Genomic DNA, 19,482 nt, shown 5'->3' on the forward strand with positions numbered 1-19,482 from the left:
TTCTGCAAGTAGAACAACTTTACATTTATTCATAGATGAGCAAACTAAGATGTCATCAATATAGGATGCACTTGGAAAACAGGCTACTCAGATGTTGATGCCGCCAGCTTTTTTCTCCTCCGCTCCCATATCTGTATGTAGGCTTCTGACAGTGTGATCATCTGTGGCAAGATCTCGGTGACGTGGAGATCTTGTAGCTCATACCACTTCCCAGAACCACGATGCAAGATGTGAGCCCTGCATAGGTGTGAATGCATGCAGTTACTACAAAAGCAACCTGAGCATCATTCAATGATCAAGCACACCAAGAAAACAAACGGGCAATTGACTGAGCCTGCTGCAAGTTATCTTTCACGCTTAACCAAGAATGTACAATAATTTGCTTATGTCTCACTTCACCAGCATCCAAACATGCTCATTTGAAAGTGCTGAACGATGTACAAACAGCGGCTAAGCACGTGAGAAGAATTATTGTATCTACTCGATTCTAATGCGGACTTTTATTCTCGTTAAAATTCACTAAATTATGACCTGCACATTAGAATCGAGTAAGAACCCAAAACTACAATAGACAGTGTCCCAATCCAACGGCCCAATATTGAAAGCTGTACTGCTGGTGCCTAAAAGTGGTGTGAGCATTGAAAGTTTGTTGTCATTGCACACCACCTATTGGCCTCGAGCTCCACCACTGGAAAAGCTGGCGCCACCGTCGGCGTGACGTGCTAGGAGGGATCACGTGGACATAGCGGCCGCGTCGGCTGCTTCGGGCGCGCCGAAGCGAGCTGAAAACGAGTTTAAATTCCCTCGTACGCTGCGGTCCTCATTTAGTGGCGAAATTTTCCCGCTTCGAGTGTCTCCTTTACAATGCTTCAAAGCACTACAATAGGTAGTGGCTGCCTTTGAAGGCGCGCAACATGGTAGGCTACTGCTCAGTGCCGCAGGGCCAGACGCACGTAACGGAGGCCGGTGTCAGCCTTATTCACACGTAGCCGCAGGACAAGAAGCTGCGTGAAGCTCGGCTCGCGAAACATAAAACCGGCAAACAGTCATCGGCTACAACTAGGGTATGCAGCAAGCACAGACGCGAGGAAGATTTCTGCTACGACGCCGGGTCTGCGATGTTCGGAAAACGCGCGCTGAGACGCTCGCCCGAGTCCGCTGCCCGACTAATGTCATGACGGTTTGGTCTATGAACTTGTCGATGCTATAGATACTGGCAAGTTCACTGGAGTGGAAAGGCAGCGGCAAGAAGCACATTTAAAAAAAGCATGGCATATGGTCATGTTTGTGTTATGAATTAATGCACTGGATTACAAAAAGAGGAGCAGCGGGAAATTGCACGCTGAGAACAGCGATAAACATACAGTGCGACGCAACTCGAGAAATAATATTGAAAGGTCAAAGAATTTAGAAGAAAAAAAGATTGAATCGTCGCGACGGCACATTACAGTCCCCGTAGGCGTGGAAGTCTCTGCAATGAAATTATTTTTGAACAGCTCTGATAGCGCCCACGCAACAATGGTTGCTTGTATACTGTCAAATGCTGATATTCTGCGGCCTAAAGCTCATGGCACGGTGAGAAAACGCGCGCGGGGAGAAAGCGAAACAGTGCGCGGACAAGCATGCAGACGCACAGTCGGTCGCTGCGAATCTGCGCGATCGCTGCATTAAGGCTTCGTTCTGTTACGCTCCATTTAGTTATACAAACACTATAAGAACATATTTCACATAGTTTGCTCTCGGCGTTTACCTACCTTTCACGCAAGAAGCCGGTTCGGGAGACTCCATCGCGGCGACCGCGCGCAGTAGCGTTCACTGTACGCATTCGGTAAAGAGATAGCGTCTGTAAACGATTCTGTGCTTTCAGTTTGCCTAAGATTATTATTTAGACACTAAGAAACTTCTCTCGTTTCGAAAGTACGTACAGAAATGTCCGGGAGAGGTCGCGCATGGTGTTTTCAGTGAGCGCTGACAGCAAAACCTATGAGGAGCGCGCCACGTGATCCCTCATACTACGCCAGCGAGGCGCTTCCGATAGATGGCGACTCCGTAACTCCTCGCCGCCAATACCGTAGAAATGTGGCCAGAGAACAATCATGGCTATGGCATATTGCATTTCTCGAAATGCGAAAATTGAGGGTGCATTAGAATAGAGTAAATACAGCACTTCAGCCTAAGCCTATATTCACAATAAGATTAGAAAGTTCTGAAAGTTAAGTTCTGGGATCCAACATCCCAAAGCACAACTGAGGCTATGGCACACACTGCAGTGTGGGGCTCTCACTCAATTTCGACTGCCTGACGTTTGCGCTCTCTAACTCAGTCCCTACAGTGCTCATTAAGCAATCTTAGCCCACTAATGACGGTTTAGAGCGCCGTTTTTGAGACCTTCTGCAGCACACACAAGCCCACTGTGCCATTTAACTTATAGTATAGGATATACAGTTTCGTTTTTTGAGTTCGCACTTATCCGCATGGTGGAAATTTTAGAACGGGCTTGGAAGGCACGGGAGTTTGAACGTGAAAATGGTCACCCTCGTAAACCCTGTGCGCACTCCAAGATATCACCACTCTCGTGATTCTGTTGCTCTGCGGTTGATTTTCTCGACAGCCTGAGCAGCAGCAAGTCAGAGGGTGCTGCCCTCTTGTCTGAGTTTAATTCGGAGAGCAATGACGATGGATGCACCACTAGTTTGGGCCCTTCCACCAGCTGAAGCCACTCAGCGCCAGCGAGCTAAAATGAACGCACACTAGAATTTCAAGGAATACAACCTTAGCAAAACCGAGCAAAAGCTGCAACAAAATGCTGCAAGACTTTCAACCGTGCCCTGTGTTTTACATTAAGGAATTGATTTGCCACATGGCACACAACTATAGGGCTTCCAGCAAATTTTTCATAGTACTGGAAGTACTGTTTAAGACAAAATTATGATTTCTTCAGAAATAGTGACTATAGAATGGCGAAATGTCTTGTGTATTTCAACATCTTCATAGCATCTTCTTATTTTTAGGTACAAGACTATTTGAAGAAGTTTCATTCAATTTTACTCTACAATTTTGTTATTGGCAATTAAAATTTTATGTTACTGCATAGATCTTGTTAATAAACCTTTTATACCTGAAAAGCACATTTATTCTGCCTTCTTTTCATGGATTACATAAAATTATAAGCGTAATGCTTCCTTAAAAAAAAAAAAGAAATCTAGTGTAACCTACATAATGCAGTTACTTTCCCCATGGTAGGGAAAGAGCTAAACCCTAGAAATTTCACAGGCAAGAGTCGAAGTGCCTCAAATTATTCACTATAAATCTTGTTTCTAAGAACCAGTTTCAGTTTTAGTACCCAGTACCCAGTTTTGGTGCCCAGTCATATGAATGCATCACACGATGCATTCGTGTGACGTCACCGAATGCTTCGTGTAATCACAATACACTAGCTCACTCTATTTTTGCAATCACTGCCACTGCAAAAAACCAAAAGCACAAGCAGAAGGAATACTTATAGCCCACTTCCTTCATTTTTATGAACGTCAACCTGCCTAACTTAAGCACTTCCCGACATAAGTAAATTTAGCTGTTTGTCACAATGTCATGAATCAGGACACTGACGTCATCGTGACTCAGATAACATCAGTAATGCCAGGTCTGGCCTTTCGAGATAAAATGTGAATTAAACTTGAATATCTTATAAGTTTGTCTCAACCTTCGTACTTGCTATGTGTCAAGCTTCTACATGCGAGAAGCGTGTTCAAGAGCGTTTACAACTTCGAAAATATATTCTAGTACTTCTTTAAAACAAGATGAGCAAACTATTCTACTCAGACTACCACATTTACTCAATTTTAACATGCCCTCGATTGAAATGTGCATCTGACTTTTTCTGGTCAGGGATGGAAAATGCAATGTGCTCGATTGTAACGTGTGCCCCGATATTCATACTTTAAGTAACGCATAATGCGATACCCTTGATTGTTCCTGTTATGTAATCGCTAGCGCCCCCTACGTTTCCCTCTGCTAGTTACGCAATAAACACCACTCCCAACTGGGGATAGGCCAGTGCTGATTCAACCGCTCACCATGGCGTCCGTTGTCCTTTCTCTTATCAGTCGTAATCCACAGTAATCAAGATGTAACAGATATAACATGGTGTCAGAAGTCAACTAACCCAACGCAGCAGCTCTTAGGCCCTTCAGTGACGCGGCATCAACGTTATTAAGCATGGCACTCCCGCTCATTCAACCACCCAAACATTTCGAGCTGGGCAGCAACCCCGCCGAAGCGTGGTCGGACTGGAAAGCGGCCTATCAGCTTTACGAAGCAGCATGTGAGTACAGCGCGAAGCCAGAAGCAACAAGGCGAGCACTGCTACTTCACGTCATGGGTCCAACAGCGCGGAAGGTCGTGGAGACATTCCGTTTTTCTCCGCCAGCTGAAGGTGAGCAAAGAAGCGACACAGTGGCAGCCATTTTTGCGAAGTTCGACGAGAGATACCTTCCGTACAAAAACATGACACAAGTGACAGCCGTCTTCAACAGCATGTGTCAGAAAGAAAACCAGCCCATTGACGAGTTCATTGCTGAACTCCAGCAGCAAGCAGCAAGATGTGACTTCGGTGACAAGCATGACCGCCTCCTGGGCGACAGGATCATCGTCGGCATTCAGGATGCAGCACTTCGAGAAAGGCTGTTTCGCGAGAGACCTAACACTGGAGAAAATTGTCGCGACGTGCAGAGTTGGGGAAATATCCAAGCAGCATGTGTCTTCGCTAGCAACGACAGCGGATGGACAAGAAGTGAATGTGGACAACTTGAACAGAAAACACAAGCAAGCTCGACAACAAGCACCCGACAAGCAACAGCCGAGAGGACAACCATCGTTGTACCGAAGAAACAGTCAGCCTAGAGGAACAGTATCTCAACGCACATGCGGCAGGTGTGGAACCTTGCACCAACCCCGACATTGCCCCGCCTACGGCTCTACCTGCTACGCGTGTGGGAAGTTTGGACACTACACGAGTGTTTGCCGTCAGAAGCAACGAGCAATGCAGAGAAAAGTTCGGATGCTTGGCGCCGACCAGGGTGACAACCCCGACCAGGAACTCTTCTCGGGAAGCCTCACCGTGGACATTGTGGAAAATGCATTATCAGACTGGATCGAATGCGTCGAAGTTAATGGCCGCGACGTGAACTTTAAATTGGACACGGGGTCCGACGTGAACATTCTCCCTGAGCAGCTAGTGTTGAAATGGAAGCCCCAGCCGACTGTGACAACAAAAGCAAAGGTCACAACTTACCTCGGTGAGCAACTCAACATTGATTATGAATGCGAGCTCTCTTGCTCAGTGAAAAACAGGCAGAGCATTCTAAAATTTTTGCTAGTCAAAGAAAGCCTCAAGCCTATACTTGGAGCAGCTGCATGCACAGTGCTAGACTTGGTGCACAGTCGGGAACATTAAAGCAGTGGAAAAGGCGTACCCCTCGGCTTCTCAACAGCTTGAAGCCGTGCTCCAAGAATTTCCTAATGTGTTCAGAGGCACTGGCAGGCTACCTGGAGAATACAGCATACACCTCCAGCCAGATGCTAAGCCTACAGTTACTGCCCCTCGCCGTGTACCTAGTGCACTAGAAAAGACTGTGAAAGCTGAACTCGAACGAATGGAACAGAATGGCATAATCAAGCGTGTGACGGAACCAACAGACTGGGTGCATCCTATCGTCATAATCACAAAGAAAGATGGAAGTGTGCGAATCTGTCTTGACCCAAGGAACTTAAACGCAGCCGTGAAGCGACATCACTATTGCATTCCAGTTCCAGAAGAACTGTTCGCGCGGCTAAGTGGGTGTACAGTGTTCTCAGTTTTGGATGCTAAGAGTGCATTTTGGCAGTTAGCTCTTGACGTAAGCAGCTCGTATTTGTGCACATTTGCCACACCTTGGGGACGCTATAGGTTCCTTCGGGTACCATTTGGCCTCAATACAGCCCCTGAACTTTTTCAGCAAGCAATTGACAGTATCTTTGAACGTCAAGAACTTGTCACGCCATACTTTGACGACAGCTTGATCGCATCAAGAACACTTGAAGAGCATGTGGCACACTTGCGTAAAGTGCTCAGCACAGCACGAGCTAACAACCTCAAACTGAACTATGACAAACTCAAATTGGGTTTGCCCTCAGTCACCTACCTAGGACATCAGGTTCTGACCTGTACATTGGTGCAGGCCTCAACACCAAAGCTAGCTGAGATAAGAAGCTGCACAGCTACTGATAGCACACTTCAACGTGTAGCCTGGTACATCCAGAGAGGCTGGCCTGACAAAATCTCAAAAGTTCCGCCAACAGTCAAGCCCTACTACTCAATCAGGAGTGAACTGTACACAACTGATGGATTTCTCTGTTACGGTGAACGACTTGTTGTGCCCCAGGCATGCCAAAAGGACGTACTCTCAAGGATCCACACGACCCATTGTGGCATAGTCTCGTGTAAGAATACAGCTCGTCAGAGTGTCTACTGGCCTCGTATAAGCCAGGACATTGAGGAGATGGTGTCTGGTTGTGAGCTCTGCCAACGCCATCGGCGAGCTAATCAGCGAGAACCGCTCCTTGACAGAGAACTGCTGACACGTCCGTGGGAAAAAGTGGCAATGGATTGTTTCCACCACAATGGTGCCACATATTTGCTTTTAGTAGACTACTACTCCAAGTTTGTAGAGGTCAAGAAAATGTCAAAAACTGCAGCCTCACCTGTGATCTCAGTGCTCAACGACATCTATGCACGGTTTGGCATACCTTCAGAAGTCGTGACTGATCAAGGACCTCCATTTGACTCCACTGAGTTTACAAACTTCAACAAGGAATGGGACATCGTCCACAAACCCACATCACCTCTTTTCCCTCGCTCAAATGGACAAGTTGAGAGACCATAAAAGCAACAATGACTAAAGCGCTTTCTGAGGGCAAGGAACTCTCAATGGTGCTCATGAACCACAGAGCAACTCCGATGAATGGCCTCCTATCCCCAGCAGAGATGCTTATGGGAAGAAGGATAAGAACGTTTATTCCAGCCCATCCCAGAACCTTGTTACCACACTACCACCATAAAGTGCTCCAGAAGAAGCTTCAAACAAGGCAGCAGGCACAGCCCAAGTACGCAGACCAGCATGCTCGAGACCTGCCACCATTGGGCAAGAACCTACCAGTGTGGTTCTGGCATGGAAAGAAATGGGAAAAAGCAGTCATAACCCAAGTAGGCCCAGAACCACGGAGGTATACAGTCACAGCAGCCAATGGTCAAGCGTACATGCACAACCGACACCACCTACGAGTGCGAAGCCACTCAAGGGATCCCCAAGAAACACCTGAAGACAACTATCCTGTTGAGGCAACAGGAGAAAGTGAGCCACACCATTCCTCACGCCAAAGTCTTCCGCCTGACCGATCCTCAGACCCGAGAACGGTGCCAGCGCAAGCATTCCCGAAAAAGTCGCGCTCGGGAAGACCAGTGAGAATTCCTTCAAGATTTCTCCTGTGAACGTCTTGTGTGTGTGTGTTCTCTTTTGTCTTTTGTAGTCAGTTCTTGTGTGGCTTCTTTTGTCTTTTGTAGTCAGTTCTTGTGTGGCGGTGTGTTATGTAATCACTAGCGCCCCCTATGTTTCCCTCTGCTAGTTACGCAATAAACGCCACTCCCAACTGGGGATAGGCCAGTGCTGATTCAACCGCTCACCATGGCGTCAGTTGTCCTTTCTCTTACCAGTCGTAATCCACAGTAATCAAGATGTAACAGATATAACAGTTCCCTCACCAGATTTTCATGGTCACAGAGAGAAATGATGATATGTTTCTAATTTGGAAAAACCAAATTTCTTGCATTTGAGCCACAGTAGAATGGGCATCATCCATTGCCACTTCTGAGAACTGATTATTATACTATGAACCACCCAGAACATGTCATCTTTGATTCCATCCATAACATGATCGCAAACTTCTGGTGCTCTAAGTAAACCCTGGTTCCTGAAGAACGACACAGCACGGCCTTTGAGATTCATCATCATCATCATCAGCCTGGTTATGCCCACTGCAGGGCAAAGGCCTCTCCCATACTTCTCCAACTACCCCGGTCATGTACTAATTGTGGCCATGTTGTCCCTGCAGACTTCTTAATCTCATCCGCCCACCTAACTTTCTGCCGCCCTCTGCTACGCTTTCCTTCCCTTGGAATCCATTCCGTAACTCTTAATGACGATCGGTTATCTTCCCTCCTCATTACGTGTCCTGCCCATGCCCATTTCTTTTTCTTGATTTCAACTAAGATATCATTAACTCGCGTTTGTTCCCTCATCCAATCTGCTCTTTTCTTATCCCTTAATGTTATACCAATCATTCTTCTTTCCATAGCTCGTTGCATCCTCCTCAATTTAAGTAGAACCCTTTTCGTAAGCCTCCAGGTTTCTGCCTCGTACGTGAGTACTGGTAAGACACAGCTGTTATAAACTTTTCTCTTGAGGGATAATGGCAACCTGCTGTTCATGATCTGAGAATGCCTGCCAAACGCACCCCAGCCCATTCTTATTCTTCTGATTATTTCAGTCTCATGATCCGGATCCGCAGTCACTACCTGTCCTAAGTAGATGTATTCCCTTACCACTTCCAGTGCCTCACTACCTATTGTAAACTGCTGTTCCCTTCCGAGACTGTTAAACATTACTTTAGTTTTCTGCAGATTAATTTTTAGACCCACCCTTCGGCTTTGCTTCTCCAGGTGAGTGAGCATGCATTGTAGTTGGTCCCTTGAGTTACTAAGCAAGGCAATATCATCAGCGAATCGAAAGTTACTAAGGTATTCTCCATTAATTCTTATCCCCAATTCTTCCCAATCCAGGTCTCTGAATACCTCCTGTAAACACGCTGTGAATAGCATCGGAGAGATCGTATCTCCCTGCCTGACGCCTTTCCTTATTGGGATTTTGTTGCTTTCTTTATGGAGGACTACAGTGGCTGTGGAGCCGCTATAGATATCTTTCAGTATTTTTACATACGGCTCGTCTACACCCTGATTACGCAATGCCTCCATGACTGCTGAGGTTTCAACTGAATCAAACGCTTTCTCGTAATCAATGAAAGCTATATATAAAGGTCGGTTATATTCCGCACATTTTTCTATCACCTGATTGATAGTGTGAATACGGTCTATTGTTGAGTAGCCTTTACGGAATCCTGCCTGGTCCTTTGGTTGACGGAAGTCTAAGGTGTTCCTGATTCTATTTGCAATTACCTTAGTAAATACTTTGTAGGCAACGGACAGTAAACTGATCGGTCTATCATTTTTCAAGTCTTTGGCATCCCCTTTCTTATGGATTAGGATTATGTTAGCGTTTTTCCAAGATTCCGGTACGCTCGAAGTCATGAGGCATTGCGTATACAGGGTGGCCAGTTTCTATAGAACAATCTGCCCACCATCCTTCAACAAATCTGCTGTTACCTGATCCTCCCCAGCTGCTTTCCCCCTTTGCATAGCTCCCAAGGCTTTTTTAACTTCTTCCGGTGGTACCTGTGGGATTTCGAATTCCTCTAGACTATTCTCTCTTCCATAATCGTCGTGGGTGCCACTGGTACTGTATAAATCTCTATAGAACTCCTCAGCCACTTGAACTATCTCATCCATATTAGTAATGATATTGCCGGCTTTGTCTCTTAACGCATACATCTGATTCTTGCCAATTCCTAGTTTCTTCTTCACTGCTTTTAGGCTTCCTCCGTTCCTGAGAGCATGTTCAATTCTATCCATATTATACTTCCTTATGTCAGCTGTCTTACGCTTGTTGATTAACTTCGAAAGTTCAGCCAGTTCTATTCTAGCTGTGGGGTTAGAGGCTTTCATACATTGGCGTTTCTTGATCAGATCTTTCGTCTCCTGCGATAGCTACTGGTATCCTGTCTAACGGAGTTACCACCGACTTCTATTGCACACTCCTTAATGATGCCCACAAGATTGCCGTTCATTGCTTCAACACTAAGGTCCTCTTCCTGAGTTAAAGCCGAATACCTGTTCTGTAGCTTGATCTGGAATTTCTCTATTTTCCCTCTTACCGCTAACTCATTGATCGACTTCTTATGTACCAGTTGCTTCCGTTCCCTCCTCAGGTCTAGGCTAATTCGAGTTCTTGCCATCCTATGGTCACTGCAGCGCACCTTGCTGAGCACGTCCACATCTTGTATGATGCCAGGGTTAGCGCAGAGTATGAAGTCTATTTCATTTCTAGTCTCGCCGTTCGGGCTCCTCCACGTCCACTTTCGGCTATCTCGCTTGCGGAAGAAGGTATTCATTATCCACATATTATTCTGTTCCGCAAACTCTACTAATAACTCTCCCCTGCTATTCCTAGTACCTATGCCATATTCCCCCACTGCCTTGTCTCCAGCCTGCTTCTTGCCTACCTTGGCATTGAAGTCGCCCATCAGTATACTGTATTTTGTTTTGACTCTACCCAACGGCAATTCCACGTCTTCATAGAAACTTTCGACTTCCTGGTCATCATGACTGGATGTAGGGGCGTAGACCTGTACAACCTTCATTTTGTACCTCTTATTAAGTTTCACAACAAGACCTGCCACTCTCTCGTTAATGCTATAGAATTCCTGTATGTTACCAGCTATTTTCTTATTAATCAGGAATCCGACTCCTAGTTCTCGTCTCTCCGCTAAGCCCGAGTAGCGCAGGACGTGCCCACTTTTTAGCACTGTATATGCTTCTTTTGGCCTCCTAACTTCACTGAGCCCTATTATATCCCATTTACTGCCCTCTAATTCCTCTAATAGCACTGCTAGACTCGCCTCACTAGATAACGTTCTAGCGTTAAACGTTGCCAGGTGCATATTCCGATGGCGGCCTGTCCGGAGCCAGAAATCTGGAGCCTTTGAGATTAGAAGATGAAATTCGAAATTGGAGGTGAGAGTTGGATGCAAGCCATTGCATTTTTGGCTTTGTACTCAATTCTAACAAACATTATAATACTGTAGTGGGTATCTAAATTGAAAAATTGAGCATCAGAATTGCGTAAGTGAAGTACTAAACAATATAATACTGGGAAGAAGAAGTAACTTTAGATGGATGGTAAGACTGTCCCATTCGAGGTTGATGCCTGAACTATCCAGCAGCAGAAGAGAGACCCATCAGTGCTCAGCATTCCCCGGTGGTCCTGCTCCTTTTGACTGAGGTCATGTGCAGCTTAGCTATGGTGACCTGACAAGAACCTGTGTTCAACACAAAAGGGCCATAGGAAAAATTTTGATTGAATTGCATGACGCTGCTTAGCATTTCCTGGACATAGGAGTCATGTCTAACACATTTGCTGCAGTTCTTTTTAAGGTTTCGGTTGAGGTTCCATAACGCAATGGTGGATCCCACATGATGTATCTTAGGGGTCAGGCACATATTCAGGATATTTTTTTGAACGGTCTAAGGTTCCATTATTCCCTATTAGTGCATCATAATACAACTGTTATCTGGAGCAAGCCCTTGGTCTGCCTGAAGGCGTGTACCATCCTGCACTTGTCTAGGCCGGGGGTTCGAAGCATACGTGCCTTGATTCAGAGGCGATGTGCCAGGCATAAAAGAGAGCAAGGCACCAGCAGGAAAAATGGGAGGGGGGGGGGGTAGAGAAGCTGAAGCCCGATAGCACCCCCCCCCCCCCCGGCTACACCACTGCTAGGGGCGTCATAAAATACCAGTTAATACCAAAATACCATCGAACCTTGTTATAACGAAGTCACACCCAGTGAAAAAATACCATAATTGTATTCAATATTCCTTATAGGAATTTATTCGTTACATGCTGATATCGGCGAGAAATACTTTATGTTTAGTTCGTTGTATCTGATAATTCCTTATATCTGTGCTTGTTATATTGAGGTTCAACTGTACACGGCTGGAAAGACCTGCACTTTCACAGCTGCACCGAAGATGTGATGTGGAAGCTTCGGCTTGGGGCTACCTCTGATTTCCCTATTCAAATATATATTTGTTCATCGAAACCAATCCACTACGGCCTTCGTAGCCTTGTTGTTGTTTCTCACAGTTCTTCTATTTCCTCACTGAAACAGCAGGTGTCTCGTATAGGTATGTGCTGCATGTCCATATCAAACACTAGGGCACTCTCCAACCCGCTCACCTTAATAGCGGCAATTTGGCATGGACATGGATGCAAAAGAGTTAGAACTTCCCATAATACAGCTTCACCTTAAAGTGACACCTAAAGAGAAACAATAAATTTGTTCATGCTGATTTTGAAAAATTCTATTTTTGTTAATATTGCAGCAAGAGTATGATTAATACAAAAGAAAAAAGAAGAAATAAAGGGAAGAGCAAACTAGCCTTTTTTAAGTTTTACACAGCAACTTCAGTGCTCCCACATTGGTGTGACATCAGCGATCTCAAAGTACCATATTTACTTGCATAATGAATGCATGCCCCACTTTTCCAATCAAAAAGTGAATTTTTTTATTCACCCTGCACTATGATCGAACCCCAAACTAGTTGCTGTCAAGTAGGAGACACATGGTACGATTCAGTGTCCGATACGGTGTTTTTCCGTGCCGTAGCGCCGGATCGGATGCCTGTTGTGCGGCAAAAGTAGGAGACAAACAGTACAGCACAGTTCAGCATCCAATACAGCATTAGACTTGCCGGAATGGCAGCCAAATCGTAGCATATGTCTCCTACTTTTGTTGCACACCATGTGCCCGATCCAGCGCTACGCGATGGCAAAATGCCTCGGATCCAGCCTCCATTCCTGTACGTTAAATGCCGTATCGGACAATGAATCATACTGTGTATCTCCTACTTTTTAGCAATGGCCGCAGAGAAAAAATAACCCACAATTTTACCCTGCATAATGAATGCACCCCTGAACTTAGCGCAATTTTTTCTGCAAAGAAGGGCATTTGTTATGCGAGTAAATACGGTATTTTTTTGTATTCAGGCTGTTGTAAAAATCTCAGTAAATGTTCTGAAATTCTCCAAGTTTGATCTCTGACTTGTTTGAAATACAATGTAGTCCATTTTTACCAACAAAAGATTAACTAAACCTGAGCAGACGCCATCAAAATCCCTGACATTACAGCTACCTAGTGTGGGAACTTCCCCGAAAGCAGTTATGCCACCTATCTTCATTTTTGCTTGTTTTCTGGCTGACAAAGTCACCTTTCAAAATAAGTAAACTTTTTTCTTGGTATTGTAAAAGTGTACTTTACTACTTGATTTTAGCTTAATTTCCTCCTCAGTGTCCTTTTAAAACACCAAGCTATGTGAAGGCCACCAACCTGTATGTTCCTTTCCCTGATCCAGGTTCACCCTCATGCACAACATTGGCAATGAGGTCGTAAACGTAGGTTCCCTCAGCAGAATCTGGCACGTTCACAGCTATCAGTTCACCCAGGTCAACGTCCTTTATGGGGAAGTTCACAATAGTGGGGTTCTTCTCGACAAAGAATGTGTTCTTTGTGAAGCGCTTGATGTAGAGGATGAGGTACGGTGGCAGTGAGGTCAACTCAAAGCGCTTGAGCGTCGAGTCCTTGTACGTCCTGTATTCCTTCTCACTGGTCCCATTGAACTTTGAGAGGATAGTAAAAAGTGGCACCTGGCAAGACAGAGAGGATATGAGCTTTGATTTAGCCTTTCAGTAAAAAAAGAAGGAAAGAAACACACACACGCACACACACAGTATAAAATACTTATGGGTCATTCACATCGGCAACTTGAGGAGGTCGCGCGACCATTTGCGACTCGCGACCAAAAAGCGACCGAAGGCGACTGATGTTCACACCGGCAAGCCCGGCTGAGTGTGACCCGCAAGTTGCAATCCCGGAGATTATCGTTCTCAGTGAGAACTCTCGGAATCTACGCGGAATTTGCCGCAACGCAGGAGCAGGCCGGATGCAGACACATGAAAGATCACTTCCGGTGTGCCATTGAGATTGGTTTATCAGTTTTGCGACCACGGTCGCATGACTGAAAAATCGAGCAGCGAGCGACTGGCCCAAAATGGTCACTTTTCAAGAAAAGCGACCATTTGCGACCACTGTCAGTCGCCGGTGTGAATGAGCCTTTAGACAAAGTGCTCTATCTGTTATGTTGTATAAGTCTTTCATACTGCCTCTGTATCTTTTTTTGTGAGCTAAAAGGCTAAGATGGGACACCAGCATGCCGAAACGTACATTCTTTCAGAGTCTAAACCTTGAGATAGGCTTTGCAGCAGGAATCAATGGTTGCAAAGACAACTACAACTGCTAAGTTGATTTTCTGACAGCTGCTACAAATTTAATTTATCATTGTGAAGGATCAAGGGCTAATGCAATGTGAGAGCTTTGGGGCTTCTATGAAGAGTTCCCACACGTGAGAAATGATGGCTAGCATGTGCACTTACATGCGAGAAGTTCTAATGAGCAAGTTAGCCATAATGATAATGATAATATAAGAAAGCAATGAAGTTAATGCTTCAGTAGTTTCATCAAAGATGAAGGCACAGTTATTTGACTAAGTCATGTTCAATGTACTAATAAGTGTCCACAGAAAACTCCCTTCCATAGTAGACCCTAATGGAATGTTGGCTCTTGTGTTTACTGGGTGTCTTTTTTCAATTTTTTATTTACATAATACTGCAGACCTCATGTAGCCCAAGCAGGAAGGGCAGATAACAAGGCATATTTACAAACGCCATAATGTTATTACATAGACAAAAGGTTTGACACATGACACAAATGAGCGAAACAAGTCAAAGGAAATACATTGCACATCAATCTGCACGTCAAAATTAATTGCTAAGATTTCTTTCAAAACTGTCACTTGAGACAATCTGTTCAGGCAGTGCATTCTAATCGTTTATTGTGCGCGGAAAGTATGAGTATCTAAACAAGTTTGTTTTTGCAAAATATGGTGTTAGGGCATGGGTATGTTGGTGACGGGTTTTTCGTGTAGTTGAAGGTGTACCTTAAGGTGAAGAAGAAATTCCAAACTTTCCCTGGATGAGTGAATGAAGAAACGTTAATCGAGCAATTTTCCGTCTTATATGAAGAGGTTTAATTTCGTTGGAGGCCATTAAAGCAGATGGGGAATCAGTTCTCTTGAATTTATTGTAAACGAAGCGCACAGCCCGTCTTTGCACGTTTTCTATTTATGCTATATCTTTTTTGGTGTACTGGTCCCACACTATAGCTGCATACTCAAGTTTGGGCCGAATAAGAGAGTTATAGGCTAATAGCCTAACGTGACTGGGTGCTCCTTTGAGCTTGTGTTTTAAAAATCCAAGCTTTTTAACGCAGATGAACAGATGTAATCAACATGGTTGCTCCAGTTAAGCTGTGAATTTATTAAAACGCCTAAATATTTGTATTTTTCGAGTTCCGAGATTGTAGTGCCGTAAGCAGAGTAACTAAAGTGGATAGGACGTTTCTTTCTTGTCATGCGCATAAGCACAGTCTTATCAGAATTGAAGACCATTCCTGATCTGTCACACCCGGCCACAATTTCGCGGAAAGCATCATTCAGTAATATTTGGTCAGCCACAGAACTTATTGGGGTGTACAGCATGCAGTCATCGGCAAATAAACCAATTTTAACATTTCTATCAATGGAACACACAATGTCGTTTATATAAACCAAAAATAACAGTGGACTTAGTACACTTCCTTGGGGCACACCAGATGTCACTGGAAGTAACGTGGAAGAGATGCCACCAATATCCACAAACTGTGTTGGATATTGTAGGTAGGAAGCAATCCAGCTTACTAAGGTCAAGGGCACGCCTATTAATTTCAGTTTTTCAATAAGTTTATTATGGGGAACTTTATTAAACGCTTTGCTGAAGTCTAAAAAAATTATGTCCAGTTGTCCAGATTTATCTAATACGGAACTAAAGTTACGGATAGCAGTAACCAACTGCGTGACAGTTGAAAAACCTTTCCTAAGCCGTGTTGAAATGGAGACAAGCATCCTTTAGAGGTTAATATTTCAAGTATGTGGTTAGCGATAATGTGTTCGATTAGTTTGCAGCAGGTACTCGTCAAAGAAATCGGACGGTAATTGCTTAAACACGCGCAGTCCCCTTTTTATGCACAGGCACAACTCTGGCTGTTAGCCAGTCGGGGGGCAATGAAAAAGACAATAAGGATAAGCAGAAAATTTTTGTTAGGAAATGAGCTAATGATTCAGCATAACGGCGTAAGAAGGCGTTTGGTATGTCATCTGGACCATGCGAACTTTTGGTATCTAACCGGAGTAGGGACTCAACAACGCCTTCGTAGGATACAGTGATTGATTCTTCAGGTGGAAGGTCAAACACATGTTCATTGGCACTTTCTTCAGAAAATACAGAATGAAAGTAGGCATTGAAATGCGTAGCAATTGATTGAGGACATGTAATCACGTTGTTATGCACAGTGATTTGATTTATTTGCTTGTGGGAAGTTCGAAGGTGATCCCAAAATTTATGGGGATCATTTCGTATAAATTGTGGAAGACTCTCTGTAAAGTAATGTGCTTTTGCTGATTTAATGCCAGAAGAAAGCTCTTCTGCTGAAATAGCTAACTGACTAGAACTGGCGTTCTTAGCTTTTTATCAGCCGTTTAAGCCTTCGTTTTAGGTGAATAATGTGCCGATTTATCCAGGGATCTGGTTTCTTTAAGCGCTTCTTCTTATCGGGGATGAAGCTATTAATACAATATTTACAGTGTTCCTTGAACGTGTTCCATAACTGTGTGACACTCGCTCCCTCAAAGCTTTCCAATTCCAAGTAATCAAGGATGGATTCATCCAGTGCTTTTGAATAATCTTTTACGTTCTTATGCTTTGCTTTTTCTATACGTCCGTGGACTACAGGTAAAGATACGACTACTAACTTGTGATCAGATATCCCATCATGAACAGATACTGTGTAATCACAAAAAGAGCGTCTTATGAATACTAAATCTAAGATTGACTCAGTAGAACCATGTATTCTAGTTGGTTCAGTGACTATTTGCTGAAGGTTGTGGGACAACATTATATCATAGATAGCGTCAGCATTTTCAGAACATCCAAGGTTTTCGTTAGACCAGTTTATGGTTGGCAGATTGAAATCCCCTGCAAGTATAAATTTTTTATTTCTGTCGTTGAACAAAAAATCCTGCAGCTTATGCACATAGTCCAGATCTGAATTAGGGGGCCTATACAGTGCACATAAGATGAAAGTGTAGCCAAGATACGTGATTTTCAGAGCAAGGCTTTCATGGTTTTCTGGTGAATTTAGAACTATTGCGGAAACATTCGGTTTTAGTAAAATGGCTACGCCACCTCCTCGTGACCCCCTATCACGCCTAAATACAGTGTATGGTGGAGGAAAGATGCAATCATTAGTGATATTACAGTGAAGCCAAGACTCGGTTATAACAACTATATCAGGGCTGTGAGTAAACAGAGCGATCTCAAGGGCAGTTGCTTTGTTCACTATGCTTTGGGCATTTATGTTTAAGATAACAAGGTCACAAAGAGCTGGGTTATCTAAGGTGGTCTGTCAATCAGAGTTACTAGAAGAGAGGGGAGAAAGGCTAATCCGTTGTTAAGTTTAATCGTTCCAAGCGTACATGCTGTTGCCGATTTTGAGCTTGTCATGAATGAGATAAGCCTTCTTTCCATCCTTCCTTCCGGTTTTGCAAGATTCCCAGAGCAATTTTCGTTTTCTTAGTGTCTCCTTAGAATAATCATTTTGTATGGAAAAAGCCGAACCTTTAAGTTTACTAACATTTGCATACAGGGCCTTTTTTTCATTAAAATCTTGGAAGAATGCGATTACAGGTCGGTTTGAGTTATTTGCTTTTCCTATTCTATGTATACGGGCAATGGATGATGTTGAGACACCAAGGTGTTTTTCAGAGACCTCAGAAATCACCTTATCTTTAAGTTCCTCTTCAGTTTCAGAGGTATCTTCCATTATGCCATGTATAATCAAATTCGAGCGACGACTGCGATCCTCCAGGTCAGTGAGCTTTTGATGTTGCTTGGAAAATGACTGCTTTATCGAATTCATATGCTGTTCGATTGGAGCAAGTGGTTCAATACCGGCCTTGAAGTCGCCAAACAGATGTTCTATGCGATCTAGTCTAGTTGCTAAGGAGCTGAGAGATATATCTAGCTTACTTTGGAAAGCTTTCAGTTCCGAAATTTCCTGCTGTATGATGGTTTGGGATTTCATGATTTTATCGAACATTTCCTGAACAGGGGGGCCAGGGTTGCTTTCTACATCACCGCATAAGAGCAGTTTGCACACAATTAAGCATTCATATTCAATGCACATCAATGTTCTTTATTATGCAGAACATTAAAAATTAGTCATACTAGGTTACTACTGTATTCACAGATAGACTACGTGACTAGGCAGACATTATCAGCAAGAAAAATATCAACAATAGCTTTGCTAATTAACTGAAATGTGCTAACTTTTCATTTTCTCACATTAGGGTACATGTTGTAATTACAAATTTGAAGATCCCGACTAGCAGCAGTTTTGGAATATCCATATCCAAAGCCTGCTAAAAACTGTCTCTGCAATCTAGTTAAGATTACACTGAACTGGTTAGAGGCATGCTTAAAAAAAAATTCTGAGGTATTATGTGACACAACCACGAGACAATTATGAGGCACACTACAGTGGGAGACTGCATTAATTTTGACCACTTAGGGTTCCTTAACGTGCACCCAGACCACGGTACCCATGAGTGTTTTTGCATTTCACCCCCATCAAAATGTGGCTGCCGTGGCTGGGATTGGATCCCACACCCTCGGGCTAAGCGGGGCAATGCCGAAACTACTACGCCATAGCTGCGGCGGGCTGGAGGCATGCTTATGGGAAACTTCGCTGGAATGCCAATGTATTTCATAGCACATTTTAAAGTTGTGTATCTCTAAAGTGGTGTGAATCATAGGATTCCTGGCCAAGCACACATGACTTTACTGCTTTGCTTCAACTCTGCAATTACAATATGTGCCCTGAAGTTAGCAACTAAAAAGTTCATTAGCACATTTACCCTTATCTGCAGAAACGGCCCAGACCTAAATGACAGCTTTCTTTTAATGTGTCCCTGGTATAACACATCTAGAACAGCTTCACGGGCTCTCAAGTACGCACAGGGCAATAATATTTTACCTAGCTGATGCTGTCTAGCTGCTTCACACACTTCACAAGTCAATGGGGTGTCTGAAATGCTGTTGACACGCTTCACAGAAACTGCAGAAGTCACCAACAAAGGAGCGTGTGCTTTTGTATTGGGACACTGGTTTTACCTGAGGGATGATATTCTCCCGAAGCTCATCCTTGAACAGAGGTTGTGCAGGCAGGTCTGCGGTCAGGTACATAAAGCCAGTACTCTCGACTTTCTCGTCATACTCCGTGGTGCGCAGAGCAGCCCGCCTCTCAGCCTCTGTCATCTCCACGGGAATGACCTGGACAAAACAGTAC

At 44.1% G+C, this 19,482-nt stretch overlaps 2 protein-coding genes across 3 annotated transcripts in view; one reads left to right on the forward strand and one right to left on the reverse strand.

Annotated features, from left to right (window-relative positions):
- Positions 1-19,482, forward strand: part of hdm (meiosis specific with OB domains hold'em) — a 51,695-nt gene that overhangs the window by 9,071 nt on the left and 23,142 nt on the right. The window lies entirely within an intron of this gene.
- Usp39 (ubiquitin specific protease 39) overlaps positions 1-19,482 on the reverse strand; it is a 27,984-nt gene continuing 8,502 nt past the window's right edge. For both annotated transcript variants that reach the window (XM_055067691.1, XM_050173384.3), the window contains exons 4-6: positions 19,308-19,466; positions 13,315-13,631; positions 1-237 (exon numbers count right to left, since the gene is read on the reverse strand). In XM_055067691.1, coding sequence (XP_054923666.1) covers positions 84-237; positions 13,315-13,631; positions 19,308-19,466 — 630 coding nt within the window. In that variant the 3' untranslated portion in view covers positions 1-83. The remainder of the gene's footprint in view (positions 238-13,314; positions 13,632-19,307; positions 19,467-19,482) is intronic.

This window comes from Dermacentor andersoni, chromosome 8, assembly GCF_023375885.2.
Source record: "Dermacentor andersoni chromosome 8, qqDerAnde1_hic_scaffold, whole genome shotgun sequence".
Lineage (NCBI taxonomy): Eukaryota > Metazoa > Arthropoda > Arachnida > Ixodida > Ixodidae > Dermacentor > Dermacentor andersoni.